General features: G+C 32.6%; 2 protein-coding genes across 3 annotated transcripts; one reads left to right on the top strand and one right to left on the bottom strand.

Annotated features, from left to right (window-relative positions):
• Positions 1–326: 326 nt before the first annotated feature.
• LOC142637420 (nuclear transcription factor Y subunit A-3-like) lies at positions 327–5,019 on the top strand. The gene is made up of 7 exons (XM_075811697.1): positions 327–619; positions 2,244–2,294; positions 2,465–2,685; positions 3,037–3,149; positions 3,228–3,293; positions 4,080–4,250; positions 4,361–5,019. The coding sequence occupies exons 2-7, from the start codon at positions 2,272–2,274 to the stop codon at positions 4,757–4,759; spliced, it is 993 nt and encodes a 330-aa protein (XP_075667812.1). The 5' UTR covers positions 327–619; positions 2,244–2,271; the 3' UTR covers positions 4,760–5,019.
• A 7,132-nt stretch (positions 5,020–12,151) lies between these two features.
• LOC142634295 (uncharacterized) lies at positions 12,152–16,017 on the bottom strand. Of its 2 annotated transcripts, XR_012844104.1 has the most exons (3): positions 15,668–16,017; positions 14,659–15,228; positions 12,152–12,239 (listed from the first exon to the last, which is right to left on the bottom strand). XR_012844104.1 is itself a non-coding variant. In XM_075808589.1 (2 exons), exon 1 carries the CDS (start codon positions 15,892–15,894, stop codon positions 15,709–15,711), a length of 186 nt encoding a protein of 61 aa, XP_075664704.1. In that variant the 5' UTR covers positions 15,895–16,017; the 3' UTR covers positions 14,577–15,228; positions 15,668–15,708. The 2 variants fall into 2 exon arrangements, 1 of the variants encoding a protein (XP_075664704.1); XM_075808589.1 differs by lacking the exon at positions 12,152–12,239 and having other exon boundaries at positions 14,577–15,228.
• Between the last annotated feature and the right edge of the window lie 4,298 nt (positions 16,018–20,315).

Genomic DNA, 20,315 nt, shown 5'->3' with positions numbered 1-20,315 from the left:
TGCACTCCACGCTCCATGGAAGGCGCGTGGACGAAGTAAAAAGTGAAAAATATAAGGGCGGCTGAGGTTACTTAAGAGACTGTGAGTGAATTTAATAAATAAATATAATAACAAAAATAATTTTTTTAGATAAAAATTTATTATTAATTTATTATCACACTAACCACAACACGACAAAAAACGTTGTACCAACTAAAAAAACAAAAGAAAAACAGTGTTAAAGATAAAAAGTATACAGTTTTAATTCTTTTAAAAAAAATGAAAAAATTTTGATTTAAAAAAAAAAAATTTAGAATATAAAAAGATATGTAAAAGGTATAAACTTTGAAAGTGGAAAGCTGGTAGTAGTGGTGGTGGTGGTGATGAGTTGAGCTTCTTAAGTATGTGTTAAACTGTTAATGCAAGAAGCCATTGTTTTAGGAAGAGATGTGTGAGTAAGCCTAGGACTTGGTTCCAAAGCCAAGACACCCAAGTGAAGAGAGAGAGAGAGAGAGAGTTTTTTGTGTGTGTTCTTTTGTGGGGTTAGAAGGATCAAGGTGGACATGCACAAATCCATGCTAACAACAACAACAACAACAACAATCATTTCTTGTTTCCCTGCACTCTAACAAATCCCAAGGTCTCTCCTTTTTACACACTCTTTCTCTTTACTTTCTTCTTGGCTTCTCTTCTTCTGGGGTTGGCTTATTTTATCTGATTTTATTCTTGTTTTTATTTTATTTTCATTATTTGGTTGACATATTTATAGTTGTGAATCTTTGGTATGCTAGCATGTGGAGCTTAAGATGGTGGGACTTGAGAGTGGATTTTTAGTTTTGTTGAGGTTTGAATTTTGAAATAATGGGGTTTCCTGGGTTGGGTAAGAGTTTGTATCTGAAATTAGTTTCTGGGTTCTTTTTGTTTTGGGCAGTAAGTTTCATTGTTTTCCTTTTTGCTCTCGAATTTAATTTCTGGGTGTTGAATATATGCAATGGTTACTAATTTGAGGAAGTGCTTTTTTTTATTATTATTTTTTATTAATGTAGACAGCTTCTGTAGAGGAACTTATTTCAAAAAATTTCACTTGGTTTTTTTTCTTTGTTTTTTCATGTCCCAGTTGGAATATGATACTATTTTTTCTTATTGATTCATATGCTTTTTTTTTTTTGGCTCCATGATGTTAATAATAAAAAAGTTAATTCAGTTTTCTGTTCTTAAGCAGTATATCTGCTTGGCTCTGTTTCATTCAGGGCTATGCTTTGATTGCTCTATTTGGTTACTAGCTACTTGATAAATTCATATTTAACTTTCCTATTTCTGATTTTTATTTTGTTTAGTTTGCATGCTTAATTTTATACATTGACCGATCCTTTTGTTTGAATAATATCTCAATCTTTATGTTGACTTGTTAGAAATGCAGAATTTGAGTCCGTATGAAATTAGTTTTTCCAATGAAATATGTTGAAATCTTTCCTTACTTATGTACTTTTACATGAATTGTGAGTTTTGAGGGAATGTGGGGTGCTTGGAAGTCGCATGTAATTTTATTTAATCTATCTTATGGAAAAAATCAAATTGGTGTTATAGTTTAACATATCATCATGTTAAAGCAAAAAGAAACATAATCATCAAAGGTATTTGAGATGGTTCTCGTAACCAATTCTAATTGATGGCAAGATGTTTCCCAAGCTAAATGCAAAGATGAGATAAGTTAAACTAAGAATAAAATTATGTTCTGAGATTTTGGAAACAAAAGTCATTGCTTGTGTCCAAAGCTCATCTAGTGTAAGAGATGTCATATATGAATTTTCTCATTCACTACATGATTTATCTCTTCAATGATATTGAAAGTCCATTTCAGACTCTTACCGAAGCTTCTATAATCACCATTTAGTTGTCCTTTCTTGAGTAAGAAAGGGTTGTGGATAGGGGGATACAATATATTGGTGTAGTCTCTGCGTTTTCAAATCACTGATGAGCTACTTATATCAACTGTTGTTGGTTGACCTTTTGGGTGTGCTCAAAGGGGTACATACTTTATGAGTGAATCATGTTTAGTTGTTATAATACTATTCAAAAGATAAAGTTCATGTCTGTGTTACGCAAGTTTCCTTCTATAGTTATTCTTTCCTGTCCGCATAGAGATTCCTTAGTTTCATTGTTATATATGTACACAAACACACACGTGTGTACATATATATAAAGCTTCAGTTCTTTTTTAGTGATTTTGCCTAAATAATTGAAATAAAATAACATTATTGCAGCTTACACTTATTTGGCACGTGGTTTCCGATGAGTAGAGAAGCTAAATGCAGGTGCATATTTCCTTTATTACATATATATTTTTTAAATCTTGTAAATTTATGATCTTAATTTTTAAATGCTCTGAGCAGTAGTTAAGACAATGCGGAACTTACAAGAAACATTTTAGAACAAGTTCTGCCCATTCATTATCTTCATGGTTTGTTTATTGTCCCCCATTCAGGAATTCTACTGAATTACAAGTCCAGCAATCATCTATATCCAGAAGCTTAAGCTTGAAGATGGGAAATCCACCACAACATTGTCATAACACTGAGCAATTGAATTTTCAATTCCAAGACCAGGATTCCCCCTCGACTCAATCAACTGGTCAGTCTTACCCTGAAGTGGTTAGTATGCAAGAAAGCAACCCTTGTGGACAAGGCATAGTTTCGCCAAAATCAAGTATGATCTGAACTATGAAGTCCCTTTGTTTCTGATCCTTTTTAAAAAATAAAAATTCTTTGTGTAGTAAGTGCCTGATGGTTTTGGGGGTCTTTTAATCCTTCTATGTGTACATTTTCTGTGTTCATATCAGTTATCTTATCAATTATCATTAGATATTAGTTTAACATATAGACTATTATCATGCTGTTTGTTGGAGCTGTTATAAAGGTTGTTTAAGTTGACTTATATATGAGAGGACTTCCCTTAATAAAATGAAGAAGTTCTTCACCTATAATTAATGGGTTTAGTGCACCTTCTTGTTACTAGGCCAGATACAAATCTCATTTTGTTGTTCTTGTGCTTCTTCAGTATTTATTGAAACTAAGGAGAAGCGTATTGGAGGTATCACAAGACAATTCTCATTGATGGGAACTCAGGATTTAGTCTTCTCTTCATCAAAGCTTGATCATATCCAATCAATTGTAGGTTGATGCTGCCAGTGTTTGGATGGTTGCGAGGAAAGATTTGGAATCTTATATTTCTTACATTTCCTGTTTCAGGCTTGCCTTCAATTTCCCTATTCTGATCCATATTATGGTCTGTTTGCTGCTACATTTGGACATCAGGTAAGTACCTTGCGAAAATGTAATAATCATCCCCTGATAGGGAGGGGGGGGGGGGGAACATCTTTCTCTTTTTCCCTCCTTCTTTCTATAACCTTGTTTCCAGTTTGTGGATCCCCAGGGCTAACCTGTTTACCAGAAATTTGTGATTCTTCAAAATTTAGACTATTTACCATCTTTTTAGAAAGTAGAACCTTCTTAGGCATCAATCTGTGCTTAATTATTTATGTGGAAGTGCAACAAACATCTTGCTGGCCTTACAGATTATTTAATGTTTGAAAAGTAGGTTAATGAAGTATTTCACCATTTTATTTCGTTTTTCACCCCTTTTTTTTTGGCTTTGCATCTCCTTTGCTTTTATTCTTTTTACTTTCCTTGTCTTTATGATACTTTTGGTAGGAAAGGTTCTCCCCTTTTATCTATCAGATGCTATTTCTTTATGATATCTGAACTTTCAAGGCATAAATGCAAAAGAATCATATCAAACCGAGGTTATTTAAAATAACCTGCTATTCTTTTTTTAATAGGTTGATGATAAAAAATTAAAGTTTTGCTGGATGTCATATAATATTGCTTGTGTGGTTTCAACCATACAGTGGATTTCATGAGTTGTTTTCTACTTGTGGATTCTACCATGCAGTGGTTTTCATTAAATACTCCATTTGCCTTTAATTAATATATGGCCTCAAAATTTATACAAAAACCACACCACTTCCAGTCTGTTGCTGCATGAGGATGTGTTTTCTCTGTTTCCATTCAGTGAAGTTTTTGTCATCGAAATGTATGCAGATGCATCCATCCCAAATGATAGGGATGGCCACTGCTCGAGTGCCCCTTCCCCTTGGTTTTCCAGACGATGAACCCATTTATGTCAATAAAAAGCAGTACCATGCAATTCTCAAACGGAGGCAGTCTCGTGCCAAGCTTGAAGCTCAGAACAAACTCATCAAAAGTCGTAAGGTACCAGTGTTTTGGGTTTTCCCTGTCCTTTTACAGTTCCCTATATTATGCATGGAAATTTGGTTGAAAGGAAATATTCTCTAAGAAATGCCATTATGAAACATGTGCAGCCGTATCTTCATGAATCTCGGCATCTCCATGCGTTAAAGAGGGCTAGAGGATCTGGTGGACGCTTTCTCAACAAGAAGAAGCTCGAAGAATCCAATCATACTCCTACAAGCCATGGACTGGATGATTCAGGCTCCCCAAAGCTACATTTGTTTGCAAATATGTCAGAATCTGAAGTTCATCAGCCAGATAACTATAGGGATGGAGCTTCAACTACCTCTTGCTCTCACATCACAAGTGTCTCCAACAGTGACAACATCTTCCAACAGCCAGAATTCAGGTTCTCTGGCTATCCTCCTCACATTGGCGGGACCATGCATGGTCGCTCGGTTGATATGCTGCGTGGTGCTAGTAAGGAACACCATCTCACTGTCCTTCGCTGTTGTAGTTTGAATCCCTAAGGGAAGTCATCCTTGGCTCTACTTTTCCTGCTCGGTTGCTTTTCATGTTGGCTTGCCAAAAACAAAGCGTAGACCTTTACTTCTTGTGCACATTTTTGGTGTTTGGGGCATATACAAATATGTTTTAAGACTAAGTTTGTGATTGGTGACATGACCATAATTGCTTTTCTTTGCTGTTAACTTGTGCCTCTGTGACTGCCTAGACAGTTGACTCTGATAATAAAGTTTTTTTATTCAGGGGCATACAATTCCTGATCTAATTTAGTTATTGGTTTGGTGATGGAAGAAAGTGCATAATCTTTTGTTGCTGATAAGCTTAGGCAAAAATAAAAAATGGGAGTGTGCCATTTATTTATAGTTTTGCTGGTGCACGGATTCCGTACAATAGCATAGTTGAAAATCCCAAATTTTATATTCTTTTCCTCCTATACTTTTCGCCAATGGGACCAGGCTCGAGTCTGTTGCCCGTTATTGAAATAAACAATTACAACAATCTAGGCATGGTCCTAAAATTTTGGGTCTAACAATGGATCCAAAATAATTATTTCTCCTACTACTGCCTTTGGATTTTGGTTGGGGATGCATTGGTTGTTACTTTTAATATGCTTGTTATGTGGAGCACACTTAGCTTCCTATTGTACAATCTTCCAGGTAATGAGGGCTAAAGATATGGCACCACTGTGCATGATGCACCCAGCAGGGCCAGCACTCTAGCTTTGACTCTGTTTACTTTTTAATTTCAGTGAATTGATGTGATTGTGATCAGAGGTCATGTTGCCATAACAAATATGCATCTTTTTATCTTCAAAAAATTGCAGGAGCACACCATTTCCAACAAAATTTTATGTGAATGGTGGGAAAAAAAAAAAAAAAAAAAGTAGCAAGTCTATATAAAAATGACAAATAGTCAGCTACTTACAATCAGTCACATAAGATAGAAATTTTATGTGAGCGGTGGTAAAAAAATGGTGGGTCTATGTGAAAGTGACAGAAAGACAGCTAGTTACAATCAGTCACATATGATAGTAATTTTATGTAAGCAGCGGAAAAATGAAGTGGTGGGTTTATGTGAAAGTGACAGACAGATAGTTAATTACAATGAGTCACGTAGGATAGTTGTGAAAAATAGTATAGTAAAGGTTGTGAACTTAAAATAACTCTTTTGTATAAATAAAAAAAATAAAAAAAAAAACCATGTGGTCATCTATGCAAAGCTTGGATTTTAATACAGAAATTGTTGGTAAAAGAAGTATAGGTCCTTATGTGCGCTACCGTGGGATAATCAAGTAAAAATCAAATCATACACAGGAAGGAGGATTATCTGATTGGGGAATATATCCCTAGAATTAGGAAGGGTAAGATCTAATAAAAGATGCCAAATGCTGAGTCGGTAAGCAGCACTGAAGGTTTTGGCACAAACTTTGGCTTAAGTTTCTTGAAGTATTTGCATCAATTCCATCATTGGATCCTACCCTCAATAGAAATAGCAATGTTCTTAAATGGTTCATTATCTTTATAAATTATAAAATAAAATTCATTAATTTCTTAAATTCCATTTTTGAATTTAATATTTTATAGTTTTGATGGTGCATCGCTCTATTCTTAAAAAGATGTAAGTGGTCCCATGAAGGGGAGAAAGAATTTATTTTTTTTTTATTTTTTTTTGAGAAAGTAGGAGAAAGAGTTGAATGCCATTTAAAAAAAATAGAATTTGAATAGAGATCCAAATTGCTCAATTTGATGCCAAAGAGATCCATTTTAGAGTCAAAACACAATATGTGGGACTGGGCTATTGAAAACAGAAAATCTAAGCCCGAATCCAACAATGTTCCCAGGCTCCTCCCAATTCCTGAAGGTCCTATCCTATCTCATGTTATACCATCTTGTACATATGAGAGTATATATCCTCTTCATAAAGATAAAGATAGATTCTCTATATAGATCTTGCACTTATATATTACAGATAGAGGTGGTATTTTATGTAACATTCCTATCATATATGTACTTTTTATCCCAAAACAGAAGTCTGAAGTGTACTACTATATGAGTAGTTATCTCACACACCCGTGATATAAAATACTTTTTGTTTCTACGAATAACAGAATAAACTTAAACCAATATTACAATGATCATATCAAACTAATCATAATGTAAAAACTACTTCTGCCTACATTATCAATCACAAAATCCTATTGCCAACATCACTCACTGTATGTCTGTAACCATAACTCCAACAAATCCCAAATATTTGTGACCAACTATGTATCTTTTACAACAATTGTATTCAATATTCTTCTTATATATAAGAATCATGTACAACACATCTCTTATATATATAAATTCGACTGAATTATAAATTGCATCATCTAATTTTATCTAAAATTCAATTCAGTCTCATAACTTCTTATTTATTTACTCAAGTTATATTCTTTTTACTATTATTCAATGTTGTCATTTTTGTCTAATTCCATTATGTTGTGGCATTAGGTGTCTTAAAAATCACGTCATTTTGGCATGTCATTTTGGGACACCTAATGGATCCTTCTAACAAAAAAGGATGGAAAGGATACATTAAAAACAAATGGAAGTTACAATACTGAAATGAATAGATCAAAAGTTATAAAACTAAATCAAATTTTGGACAAAGTAAGTTGGTGCAATTTGTAACTTAGCATAAGATTTATATGTGACCCTCTTCTTATGAAATGAGAACTCAACGTTTATGAGATCCACATGCTTACAAGATGCTTGCGGGGATCTTGTGTTGAGTCAATGGAAGCTTTGAGACTTTTTTGTTGTATGTATTTTCAATAATAGTAGATTTATGTGAAATAGAAATAGAAAAAAAAAAAAAAAAAAAAAAAGTAAAGATTTTTTGTGGTTTACTATGTTCATGAATGATGTCAAGGAAATTTTTTTTTTTAAGTGGCAAAAAACACTCTTACGAAACCAAACCCCAAAATATACCCAAAGAACGCTCTATTTCAATGTACAAAGCTAAAGCTCCAATGTTTTCACACAGAACTTCAGCTTACCCAAAGTCAACTTGTAATAGGAAAATAAATTGAAATCCTAAACCAAGCTGAGTACGCAGTACTTAATTAAAATACCAAACCACAAACGAACAGAAAACCTAACCAACTTCGGGGAAACAAAGTCCAAATCCTAATAGGATGTTGTCGAGTGTCCTTGTGCACTCCTTAAGGAGAATAGAAATGGGCTATATATGCATTTGGATTTGGAAATTGGCAAAAACTAATAAATAAATGGTTTGATTAGCAAGTGTTAAAATGCATTTATTAAAATTGAGTTTTTTGTTGCAATCGAATAACTTATTTTAAGAAGTTGTACAATATTCAGTTAAATAGATATTTATTTACTTGCTTACTTTTCAATGTAGTGGAACCTACTAGATTCGTCCTTAACGAGTGCAATCGAGGACCTGTTAGCATACCTTATGAAAAAATACTCTTTAAATTGAAAGTGATTCAACTTCTTACAAAAAGTAAATTGATTCCATTATAAAATTCAACCTAGATCCTAAATCCACTAGTTAACTACTTTTTTTTTTAAGAAAAAACAAATTAAAATATTCAAGCCATATACTATAATATTCGTTATGGAAGATAATGAGAGCAAATTTTCATTAATAAAGAAAAAAAAATTAAGATAGCAAAGAGGAGTGAGAATGAACCTATATTCACAATACCAAACACCCAAGGCTTGTTTGGTTAGGGTGTTTGATAAGAGTGTTTTTACTGGAGTGTTCGATTTATGTTGTTCATTTTAAGGTGTTTAAACACTGTATTTAAAAAACTCATCTTACTAGTTTTCAGTTATCAAATAACGTTGTTTAATGACACTTTTGTAAATATGTTGAAAACCATAAGAGCCACTTGATTAGACAAAACAGAAACTGACTTCTCTCTCCTTAAAAAAAAAAAAAATTAAATGGTACTGTACTTGTTAGCCTTTTAAAAATAATACACACATACCAATCACATAATTATGTTTTTTCACACACTAAAACATGTCATTTGAAACATAGTACCAACTACATTTTTTGCTTTATGAATACTGTATATACGCGTTTTAACAACACTTTTTAAACCATAATTTCATATCATTTTGATCAAGGATACTAGAAATCTCTAATAAACAGGTCTCCAACCACCCAAGGGGTGTGGTTCAATGGTAGAAAGCACTCGTTACCCCATCACTCGTGCTTTGCATGAGTTGTGAGATTCAAATAGTAGCACCCCATTATTACTCGAGTGATGCCTGTGATATATGTTGGGTAAACACATGGAAAATACAATTTTGTATTTCATACAAAAATACGTAGCGGAAACAAATGGATCTATTTAATTCATGTGAGATGACATGCAACATCTGAATTTTAGAAACAAAAAATAAGAAAGCGTACCTTGATGCAGCTAATTCAAAACAAATGAAGATTAAACTTGGGAAGACTTTCAATCTTCACTCCAATTCCACAATGTACCCAAGATGTATGATCTCTCAATCAGTTCTATACGTATTTGTTCAAGAGAATAACTAAGTGTCTTGAGAAAAAAATCTGATAAATTCTCTTTTTAATTATTTGTATAAATATTTTCTTGCACTTTGGCAGTTCTTTTATTTAATAACTCCTATTAAATAAATAACTGATTATCTAATTGGGTCAGCCCAATTGGACTTTAGTGTGTGGCTTGAAGTGAGACTAAAAGGAACAAATAAAACTCTAGTTCTAATGGGCTTTGGATTTATCACAAGACTTTATTAAACATTTAACTCCTTTATAAAAATATTCTTAGTAATACAAAATCATAATATATAACTGTCACATTGAAGATTAATACATCTTGATCCTTGAGTACTCAGTTTAATCCTTTAAGTTATTCATACATATTTTTTGAAATTTGATTTTATGAAATATAAACTTTAATAACTATTTACTAAAGTAATTAGATCTAACACTCTAAATAACCAAACCTATTAAACTTATCTCAAGGGAATATTTTATATCTCTATAAAGAGATTATGAATTCCATCTTGAGAATATGTGTTCCTTCAATATTATGTGTAGTTGCCCAACATACTGAGATTTTGACCATTTGTTTAGATCTCACTCTTGATATATTAAAGTAACCTACATTTCATGGTCGGGTTCACTATTCTCTCAGGATTGAGAGTTCATGTAAATGAAAGTCGTGGTATTTATTATTAATTTGACAGTTATTAATAGAATAATAAATCTTACAGCGATTTAGTTCAGTATGTTTTATACGCTTAAAACATATTAACATATCAACTAGAAGTCTTCACTTTCATGATCAAGACAAATCATCTTAATTGACATGTTATAATCTTCGCAGATAAAATACTCAATTTCATCACCGAATACGAATTAAGATTTTGAGTTTATAAAGAGCTTGTGATTTATATCTTCTGTAACTAAATCACATATATCACATACTATACATCTCAAGGACTAGAAGTTTTCACTTCCATAATTAAGACAAATCATCTTAATTGACATGTTACAGTTTTCGCAGATGAAATGTCCAATTTTATCACCGAATACGAACTAAGATTTTGAGATTATAAAAAGCTTGTGATTTATATCTTCTATGACTAAATCACATATATTACATACTATAATGATTAAATCACATATATCACATACTATGCATCTCAAGGACTATACGATAGTGTCCAAATATTCATGTTACCATTATTTTAGATTATAATAAAATAACTTTATTACATATAACATAATGTCATACATAATATCATACATAACATCATAGTTTTAAAAACCGGATTGGACCGATTGGTTCAACAGAGAACCGGACTTTAATTCGGTCCGATTATTAGTTAAAACCGAAAATGGAAAAAAAATCTGAAAACAGTACAAACCGCCGGTTCAACCGGCATAACCGAAAACTGGTGCAGTTAAACCAGTTTTAGCACTTCTCTATAAATACTTCAGTTGTTGTGTTTATTAACTAGAAAAAAAAAAAGAAAAAAAAAAAAAAAGAGAAATCTTGTTTCAGATTTAAAAAGAGAGATTTTGATTTTAAAAATGCTCTCTCAAGTAAGAAATGGTGAAATAGTGAAGCCTAAGATACCCACAATGACCCAAAAATATCAGATTTACTTTACTTACCTTTTGCTCTAAAGAAAAAAAAAAAAAAAAAATCAGATTTACTATATTTGTGTTGAGGAAGAACCAGAGAAGCCCGTAATGATCAGCTGCTTCAGTTGAGGCTTTTTTTTTTTTTTTGCTGCTCCTGCTTCTTGCAAATGCTCATATTCACGAGAGAGAGAGAGAGAGAGTACTGAAGAAAGAGATGAAAAGCACAAAGTGATACGGAAAAATGTAAATAAGTGTGGTTGAAACTTGAACCAAACGTGTGGCAGTGGTTGACAGGTTGTAGAGATTTCAAAGAGGTGTGATAGTTGGGATAAGTACTAACGTGGAGATTGTGTGGAGAGAAAAAAAAATATCAATTGGCCAATGATATTATTAGCTATTAGTGCACATACTTTTTGTTTTTCAAAAAGTTAAAGAATAACTAAAGTATTTTACAATAGGTTGTGGGTGCTTGTATATGTTTTTTTGCTTTTGTTTTGCTTGAATTGTGTTGAGTGGTATCTAAAAGTTGGTAAGCCTGCTAAAGTTTAATGTTTACTATTATTTAATTTTTTAGTTAAAATGACTAGGTATAAATTTATTTATTTATTTATATAATTATTAATTAAATTATTTATGACGTCACGAGGTTCGATTGATGGTCGAACTTCGGTCAGACCAATGGTCGAATCTCGGTCTGATCAAAAAATCGGTAATTAGTCACTTTTTCGGTTCTTTCACCGTAACAATTTTTAAATCATGAATAGCATACAATAAGATTTTAGGACACTAATCCTAATAGTATAGCCCATTACCTTTGTAAGAAATAGGGTCAATAAATCCACAAAGAAAACTTTTTTTTTTTTTTCATTCAGCCAAAAAAAAAAAACACTCGCAAGGCTGCGACACACTTTTTAAGCACAAAGTAATGTTAAAAGCCCAAATTATTTTACAATCGTAAATAATTACCAGCTACATCAATCCTCTGTAAAAACAATTTGTGGTAATAGCATTCTTGTATTCACTTTTTTCAGTAATTCTGTCTGACTCATTATCGCTCTATCAAATCTTCAGATAAGCTCTACCACATATATACCCAATCCCCATACATAATCCTATAAAGATTCATGGGGAAATTTGGATCCCAAAAACAAGTTACAGAAAAAGTGATATCTCACATATTTAAATAGGTACATGCTACTAGTGGGAATGATCAGAAAATGTTTTTTTTTTTTTTTTTAAATTGCAAATAAAAAAAATTACCTTATAGATAACATAATTGACAAGACGTTCCAACAATTTCTGAGTCTCAGGAGGATACAACTCCACAAAGAATATGGCCTGCAAGTGAAAAGTATAAGCCATAATTACAAAGCCAGTAACAGTATTATTGATCATAAATTCATCATTACTTTGATGATGAGTTCGTAAACATCATTTTATAGGTATCAAGTCCAACGTTAAATTTGTTGCTAATACGCCACTCTTTAGTCAACTCAAAAGAATAGCCCATACATCTTACAAATAAATAAATAATTCCACTCAATCATCAACTTATTTTCGTTGAGTTGACTTGATAATTGATCATATAAACTTTCAAAAAGATTCTCAATCTTAGCCGTATAACTATGGAACTCGATCATTGTAGGAGGTCCTATTCTTAAATTGAAGTTCCATACAATGTTTTAATAACTAATAGTCTGAATCGTATGGATGAATTTTAGTGTTTAACTTTCCGAAATGGAAAGCATAGTTGTAATCCAATTTCAAAAATTTTGTAGTTCATATGACTAGCTCTAAGTTAGAACTTGATACATTTCAGCACGAGTGCTTAGATGCTTGTATGTCAGGAGTGCCTGTATAACTATAATGACCCTTGTTCCAAGGTTAGTGAGAATCTAGTGTATAGTTCTTTTAATTAATATATTCCAGAAGCCTGTTTCTTCATTACAGCAACCAGTAGTTTACTAGTTTGAACCTCAGTCTACAACAATTCACCATTGACAAACCATAAGTCCTAGGTTATCTGATATAAGAACCATTAAAGACCCCTCACCCCCTTTTGTGACAAAAAGTAACATGAAATTAAGGGAGAAAAATGATACACGTGAAAAAGAATGTAAGAATTTGAATCTCTACACAAGTGAACGTTCCAGAAGACGAGTATTCAATCCATCTATGATACTCTAAAAGAATCAGTTCTAACAACGAAATAGCAAAAATATTCATAATATCAATATGCTTTTTTTTTTTTTTTTCTCCAATGCCATTTACAAGTACTGGCAGACCCAACACCAATTAGTGGTTAACTATTGCATAATCCAGCTAGCAGAGGATAAGCAGATGGCATTATTGTTTAATACAATTCATCAAACTCAATTATCTTTGCCAAAGCAGCTCACAATAATCTCCGCCCAAGAAAAAAAAATCTACAAATTTCCCTGAAACTTAGAGAAGGTTTTTCATCTAAACCAATACATGTAGTAGGGGTGTGCAAAAAACCGACGAACCGAAAAAACCAGCCGAAACCGATCGAACCGATGCCAAAATTTTGGTTTGGTTTCAGTGCAGTTTGTCTACTTGATCCAAGGTTCAAGCCTTCGTGTGGGACGTGGATTTTTTTTAGCTATTTAATTCTTTAAAACCCTATAACATGTAAAGACGGAAATATCCCCTCTTATTTTCTTCCCTTTTCTTTTCTTCAGCCACCCCTTTCTCCAACTTTATCTCTCAATTTTTTCAGTCTCTTTCTACCTTTCTCTCTCGTTCTTGCTAAAGTTGACACACACACACACAGAGCAAAATGGAAGAAGAAGCTTTCTCAAGCTTCACTCAAATTCTTTAGTCTCTCTCTCTCTCTCTCTGAGTTTCATCTCTTCGCTTCAGATCGATGAAGACCAACCGTAAGAGATCTCTACTTTCCTTTTCTTTCGAATATCTGAGATTCTCATATAATCAGTGAATTTTTTTTTTACACTTTAGGCTGTGTTTGTTTTGTTTCGTTTATACTGTGATTTTTTTTTCAAGTGAACGGTGATTTTGTTTTAGAGTGATCTGTGTGAAAAGTTTTGAGCTTGCGGTTTTTATCGATTCTGAGTGTGATTTTATATGCTTTGAACCCTCTTTTTTTTTTTTTGGGTTTTGTTTAATGTTGAATCAATGCTATTTTCTGTGAATCTGTGATTGTGATTTTGAGTTGTTATTTTCTTATTGAAAAATCGATAACTTGTGATGTTGAGTTGTTTTTTTCTTTTTGTGATTGTGAATTTGTAATGTTGACTGAAACTGAACACCGACCGAAACCGAAACAAACCAAAACCGACGATGTTTCAACTATTTTGGTCGGTTTCAGTTGATAACTTTGAAAACCGAAAATTTCGGTTTCGATTGGCCAGTTAAAAAAAAAACGACCGAATTGAAACACCCCTAACATGCAGTGTAAATACAAATTGGCCCACTTTACAGAAAAGACGGACATACTCAGTGATTTTATAGACCATTAGTCTATTATACCTACTGCAGCCACTAATGTCGTATTTTAATGTCTTAGCATCATTCTCATTGCTCAATCACTGTGGCATTATAGCAAAGTAAAATTCATATGCTGCCTGCTTTATATAAAAAACATATCCTATGGCAGCAACAGTAAATGCGATCGATACATTGCCTAACTCAGCATACAGTCCACTATGCAAATAGTTCATTGACCAACACAAAGACATAATTGCTTAAAGGTCCCTCAGAAAGATAGCAAACTTACCTTTAGACACAGAACTAGTAAAACAAATACGTTGAGCACAAAATTTGTCAGCAGTCCAATGGTAGCATAAGAACCCGAGAGCAGCTCGATGACACGGCTTGCATTCTCCGAATGAATATAATTCTCAGCTATTAGTCCATCCGATTTAAGATTATCTCCAGAATTGAAGAAAGACAAAGCTTAGCACCGTAGACGCCGCTGACACGGCTATGTAGCACACACCCATTACAAGCAACTCTATATTCAGCCTTTTCACCACAACCCAACTCCAAAATTTTCATCAGAATGGCATTAGCATAACTCTCCCCATTTTATAATCACAATTTGGCAGTGAAGTAAGAGGAATTCTTAGGTACTGCTCGGAGAATGGAGAATAGTGCTCCCTCCTCTTACATTCATGGTGAGATCTACTTATTAAATTTATGATAGGACCACCATAAATGTGAGAGGAAGAGGATTACCTAAGAATTTTAAGTGAAGTAAACCAGTCAGGCACACACTTTAAGTTAGATTGAAAACCCACCAAAAATTCACTACCTTGCCAAACACTCCAAGATCAAATCCCAGAACCTGTCCCCAAATCCAAAACCAAAAAAAAAAAAATAATAAAAAAAAATAAAAATAAAAATAAAAACAAATAACCAAAACTGTCTAAAAGGCTATGAATTTCTCATTTCTTCAATACCCAGAAACCAAAACACATAAAGATCAAAACTTTTACATTTCTTTCAATTTTCTTTTCCAGCTAGAATAAATTAAATGTGCAATAAAACCAATTATAAATTCAAATCACCGATACATAAACCTCGAAACCCCATTAAATTTTTCGAATTTCAAATACAAAAACATGAACTTTTGAGAAACCCCCAGAAGGAATTCAGCTAAAATTTAACAACCCCATCGATTGAAGAGCACAGAAAAAAGTCAAAAACTTCATCTCTGAAAATTTTTGATATAAAATTCACTGTATTCCTCTAGAATTCAAAGTACAAGAGTCTATCTTGAAGACCTGGTTGGATTTTGGCAAACGGGGTCGGGTCGGGTCGGATCCTAGCCGTTGTCGTCGTCGTAGTGGGCCTTGGTTTTGGGCTTCTGGTACTTCTCTTCGACGAGCTTGGCCTTGTAGAGGGCATCGTGGGCGAGCTTCCTGATGTTCGGAACGTCGGAGTTTTGAGCTATGTATATTCCACACACCGTCCCTACTATGAACGAAAAGCTACTCTTTATGATACCCATCTTCCCAAAATCTCAAAAAACAAAATCTGGGTTTTTTTCGATTTTGATTAAAAATTTTAAAATTAAAAAAAAAAAATTGGGATTTTTGTGTTGTGGAGGTTGAAGAAGAAAGAAGTACGAAAGATTCTGAACTGGACTGGTATATTATAGTATAGGGCCCCATGGGCCCAGGCCAGATAAATGTTTTTTTTTTTTTTTCCTTCTAAAAACTTTGTAATTTGTTTTTTTAATTAAAATTTATTACAAAAAAGCTTATAAAATATATGTATAAATAATTATATATTTTAATAATTATTATAACAAAATAAGTACTAATTTGTTAGTGACTTGAGTTATTGTTAAAAATAATATCAATGATTAAAAAATGTTAGAAGTATTTTTTTTCCTTTGGAAAATCTTTGAATACTTATTTGTAAACTATGTTTTTAGAGAATACTTGTTCTTCTTCTTCATTGTCCTTTATTAAAATATTTAGACATGGTATTATAAAAATTGGTCACTTTCAAGAGATAGAACTATTCGAAGAATAATAACCTTTAATTTGTTCTAATTATAGAACCTATCATAATTTTTGCTATACGTTGCAAGATTTTATACATAAATTCATATAATACAAAATTTATTTGAGAAACAAAAAGAAAATGAATAGTTTTAATTGTAAGAGAGACACTACGTGTAAATGAAAAAAAATTGCAGAGCTCTACATATAGATTACACACCTTTCTTAGGATGCTTGGAATCTTTTATGACAAACCTGGAAAACAAAATCAAGAAAAAAAACAAACCAATTTAAAAAAAAAATTAAACCATATAGATTGTAAACTCGCATATGAGTCTATGAACATTTAATACCAGGCTTTAAAATAAATTTTTTTCTATAAAGAGCTATCATTTCCACTTTGATTTTACTACTTTAGTCAAATAAGTTTCATAATTGCAAGGAAAAAAAAAACCTATTTTATAATGATGGTCCAAAATTTTGCAATTTAAAACCAAAAATATAAAAATATTAATGAAGAATATGTTGGGAATAGAAAATTATACTAATAATTAGCAAAAAAATATTAATTAATGTTGCAAATGGATACATAATTCTATGCACACTTTACATAAATAAATGCTGATATTCAAAATAAAAATAAAAAAGTAAAAAGGGGACAACATGAATAAATCATACTTGACAAAATTTATTTCATTTTGTTTGACAAATTATATAAAATAAATCCTATTAACTTAGTTTTAGTGTATTTAAATGATCTAGAAAAATAATGAAGCATATACTTTTGAGCCTAATCACATCTAGCAAAATAATAAAGCATTCAAAATATTGAAAGACAATTTAAGTTCATATAAGCTTGCATGAGATACGTACATGTCCATAGTAGCAAATGGAAGGCTCATCTTTGAGATGAAGAATCAATGTAATGCTAATAAAAAATAAAAATAAAAAAGAGAGAAAGAGAACTTGGTTGATATTTTTTTTAATATATAAATGATGCAAAAATTCATATCTACAATCAAAACCTATCAATTAAAAGGGCCATTGATGATATAAACTATACAATATTTTTTAAGTCAATCAAAGCAACAAACATACCTGTATCAAACTCATAACACAGATAGGAACATAAAAATCCAATGCATCCAATATTCTACATCTAATCCCATCAATTCTATGCATCGGCATGAAAATAATAATAACAAAGTCATGCAAATCCAATAACCAAAAACAAAAGAAAATATGGAAGACCTTCAAACGCCAGAGGAAGAAGCCCAAGTTTAAAAACCCCATTAAAGTATTCAACTTGTATCCAAGGAAGTTAATACCGTACCGGAGGCTATACTGGTTTGACTAACGGTATGATATATTTTGGGTACCGGTCAATACTGGTGTACCGTTTTGGAGTTACCGCAATTTTTATATAATATCATCATAAGTCTATGTCTCATTGAATATAAATGCCTAATTTATTCAATTCACCAATAATAATAATAATAATAATAAATAAATAATGTAGATAGATAATTAAAACAAAAAGAAAAAAGAATTTCAAAATAAAGTCTATAGTTGAAGTGTTGAACACGTGATTGTGACTTTTACAGGCTACTGGTTGATGTGATAAAAGAGAGTTTGAATAGTTAATAAGTTACATTCAAATTTTCATTATTTGTTAAATTTTCACAGGTCAAACCAGTGTCAATCCCTTAAAAAGTGTGCCAAATGCCAATTAGTAGTAAAAAACTAATCAACTCTCGTGGGTAGGGGCGGATAAAACAAGAGAAAGGAAGGAAACTAAAAAGAGGAAGAGAAGAAGAAGAAGATGAAGCTAAAAGAAGAAGAGGACGAAGCAGTAGTAGTTGCAACGTGAGGCCAAGAAGAAAAGGCAGAGAACTCTGATATCGGCATTGTGTCGGTGATCGGATCTGTGGTGGCAAGAAACGACAAGGTTTTTATTTATTTTTTCTTTTCTTTTCTTTACCGGTCGGTTCAGATTTACCGGCCAAAATCCAGATTTTTCTCCTATACAACTGAAATGGCTCCGGTATGGCCGGTATTTAAACCGGTACGAGATGCCAATGTTTCTATATCGGCCAAGGTAATGGTACGTAAAATACAGGCCGGTATGGTACGATATCGTCTTCCTTACTTTTGCCACAATAAGACACATAAACAATATACATATATCAATAAGTATATGAAAAATTGACAATCGCAATCAAATTCAAAAATCAAAGGGAAGAACATGTTAGTCTCACTATTCATTGGACTGTTTCTATAAAGAAAAATATAGAGGAAAGAAAAAAAGAGAAAATAGTTCTTTTAAAAAATCACATGCCCAAACCTAAGCCTAAATCAAAACAAATTCAATCATATAATCTAGATAAAAAAAAATACCGCCACAACTGCAAGGAAAGCATTCAAGTGCTTCTCGTCATCAACTCTGCTTGCTTTAAAGATTCACACAAAAGACATAAGCAAGAGGGAAGCAAACGTAGGCAACAGAGCAAGCATCATAATGAAAGTGCTCGGCTTGTCCTTGCAAAAGATTGCATACGCTTGGATAAAAAATAGGTATAAATGCACTTTTGGTCCCTACATTTTGGGTCATTTCTCGATTTGGTCTCTAAACTGATTTTGCTCTTAGATTAGTCCTTGATTTTTTAAAATGGTTCCTGTCGTCAACCCAGTAACAGAAAAATCTGAGGTGGCAAACGGAATGCATAGATGGCATGTTAGATGCAGATGTGGCTAATAAAATAATATTAAAAAATACCACATCAGCATCCATGTCAGCGTTTTGATGACAAGTCAGCATTTTAATTAATAAAAAAATAAAAATAATTTTAAAAAAATTAAACTGAAAAAATTCAAAATCAAAAAGAAAAAAAGAAAAAACTGTTTCAGATCCTCTCTTTCTCTGTTTTTGTGTTTGTATCTTTCTTCTTTTCGTTTCCTTTTTTTTTCTTTCTTTAGATCCTTTCTTTCTCTGTCTCTTGGTGCGTATTTGTGTTTGTATCTTTCTTTGTTCAAGCTTTCAATCCCTCTCTCTCTCTCTCTTAATCTCTGACATTTTCTCTCTCTCTAAACTCGACTCTCTAATCTTTGGGTTTTCTAGTTTTCCGTGGGGTGGTCGGTAATGGAGGTGGAGATCGGTGGTCGGGGTGGAGATTGGTAATCCATGGGTCTTGGATTATGGGTTTGGTTGGAGATGGAGATGGAGATGGCTGGGTTTGGTTGGAGAGGCTCGGTTTTTCTAGGTTTCAGTGGGGGTGGGCTGTGGCCGTGGAGATTGGTGTGGCCGTGGAGAAGGAAACGGTGACGACAGCTGATCACACTGCTAGTTGTGGGTCTTAAGTGGCGCTTCCGAAGAGATGAAAGCAATGAAAAAGGTGAGCCCAGACCGAACTTGTTGAAATCGAGTCACGAAAGCCATCATTGTTGGCCTTGCAATTCAGTGACTCGGTGTGACATTTCAGATCTGGCAATTGACGAGGTGGATGACCAAAGTAGAGATTTTGAGGTCTGAGTTTGTTGATGACTGAAATAAGGAGCTGCTTATGGTTTCTGTGTTGTTTATCTCAGTGGGTTTGTTGCTTGATCTCTCTATATGTTTATTTCTAGGTTGTAAATTTGCGGGTTAGATGTAATTTTTCTGTGTTTATTGTTTGATATTGATTTATGGGTTCAATGTTCACTTCATTTTTTGGATTTCATGTAAATTTCTGGGTTTCATGTTCATCTTAATTTATGGGTTTAAGTTGATGAGGTTAACCAAAAACAAAAGCAAAAAGAATTAAAACGATTATGAGTTTTTATTTTTTAAGAAATGATTTTAGTTTAAATTAGATTTTAGGTTTTTTTTTTAAAATTTAATTTACTTTTTTATAAAATTTTATTAGCTGGTTTTTTTATTAATTTA

Source organism: Castanea sativa, chromosome 5 (genome assembly GCF_040712315.1).
Source record: "Castanea sativa cultivar Marrone di Chiusa Pesio chromosome 5, ASM4071231v1".
NCBI lineage: Eukaryota > Viridiplantae > Streptophyta > Magnoliopsida > Fagales > Fagaceae > Castanea > Castanea sativa.
This window is presented reverse-complemented; position numbering and strand designations above follow the sequence as displayed.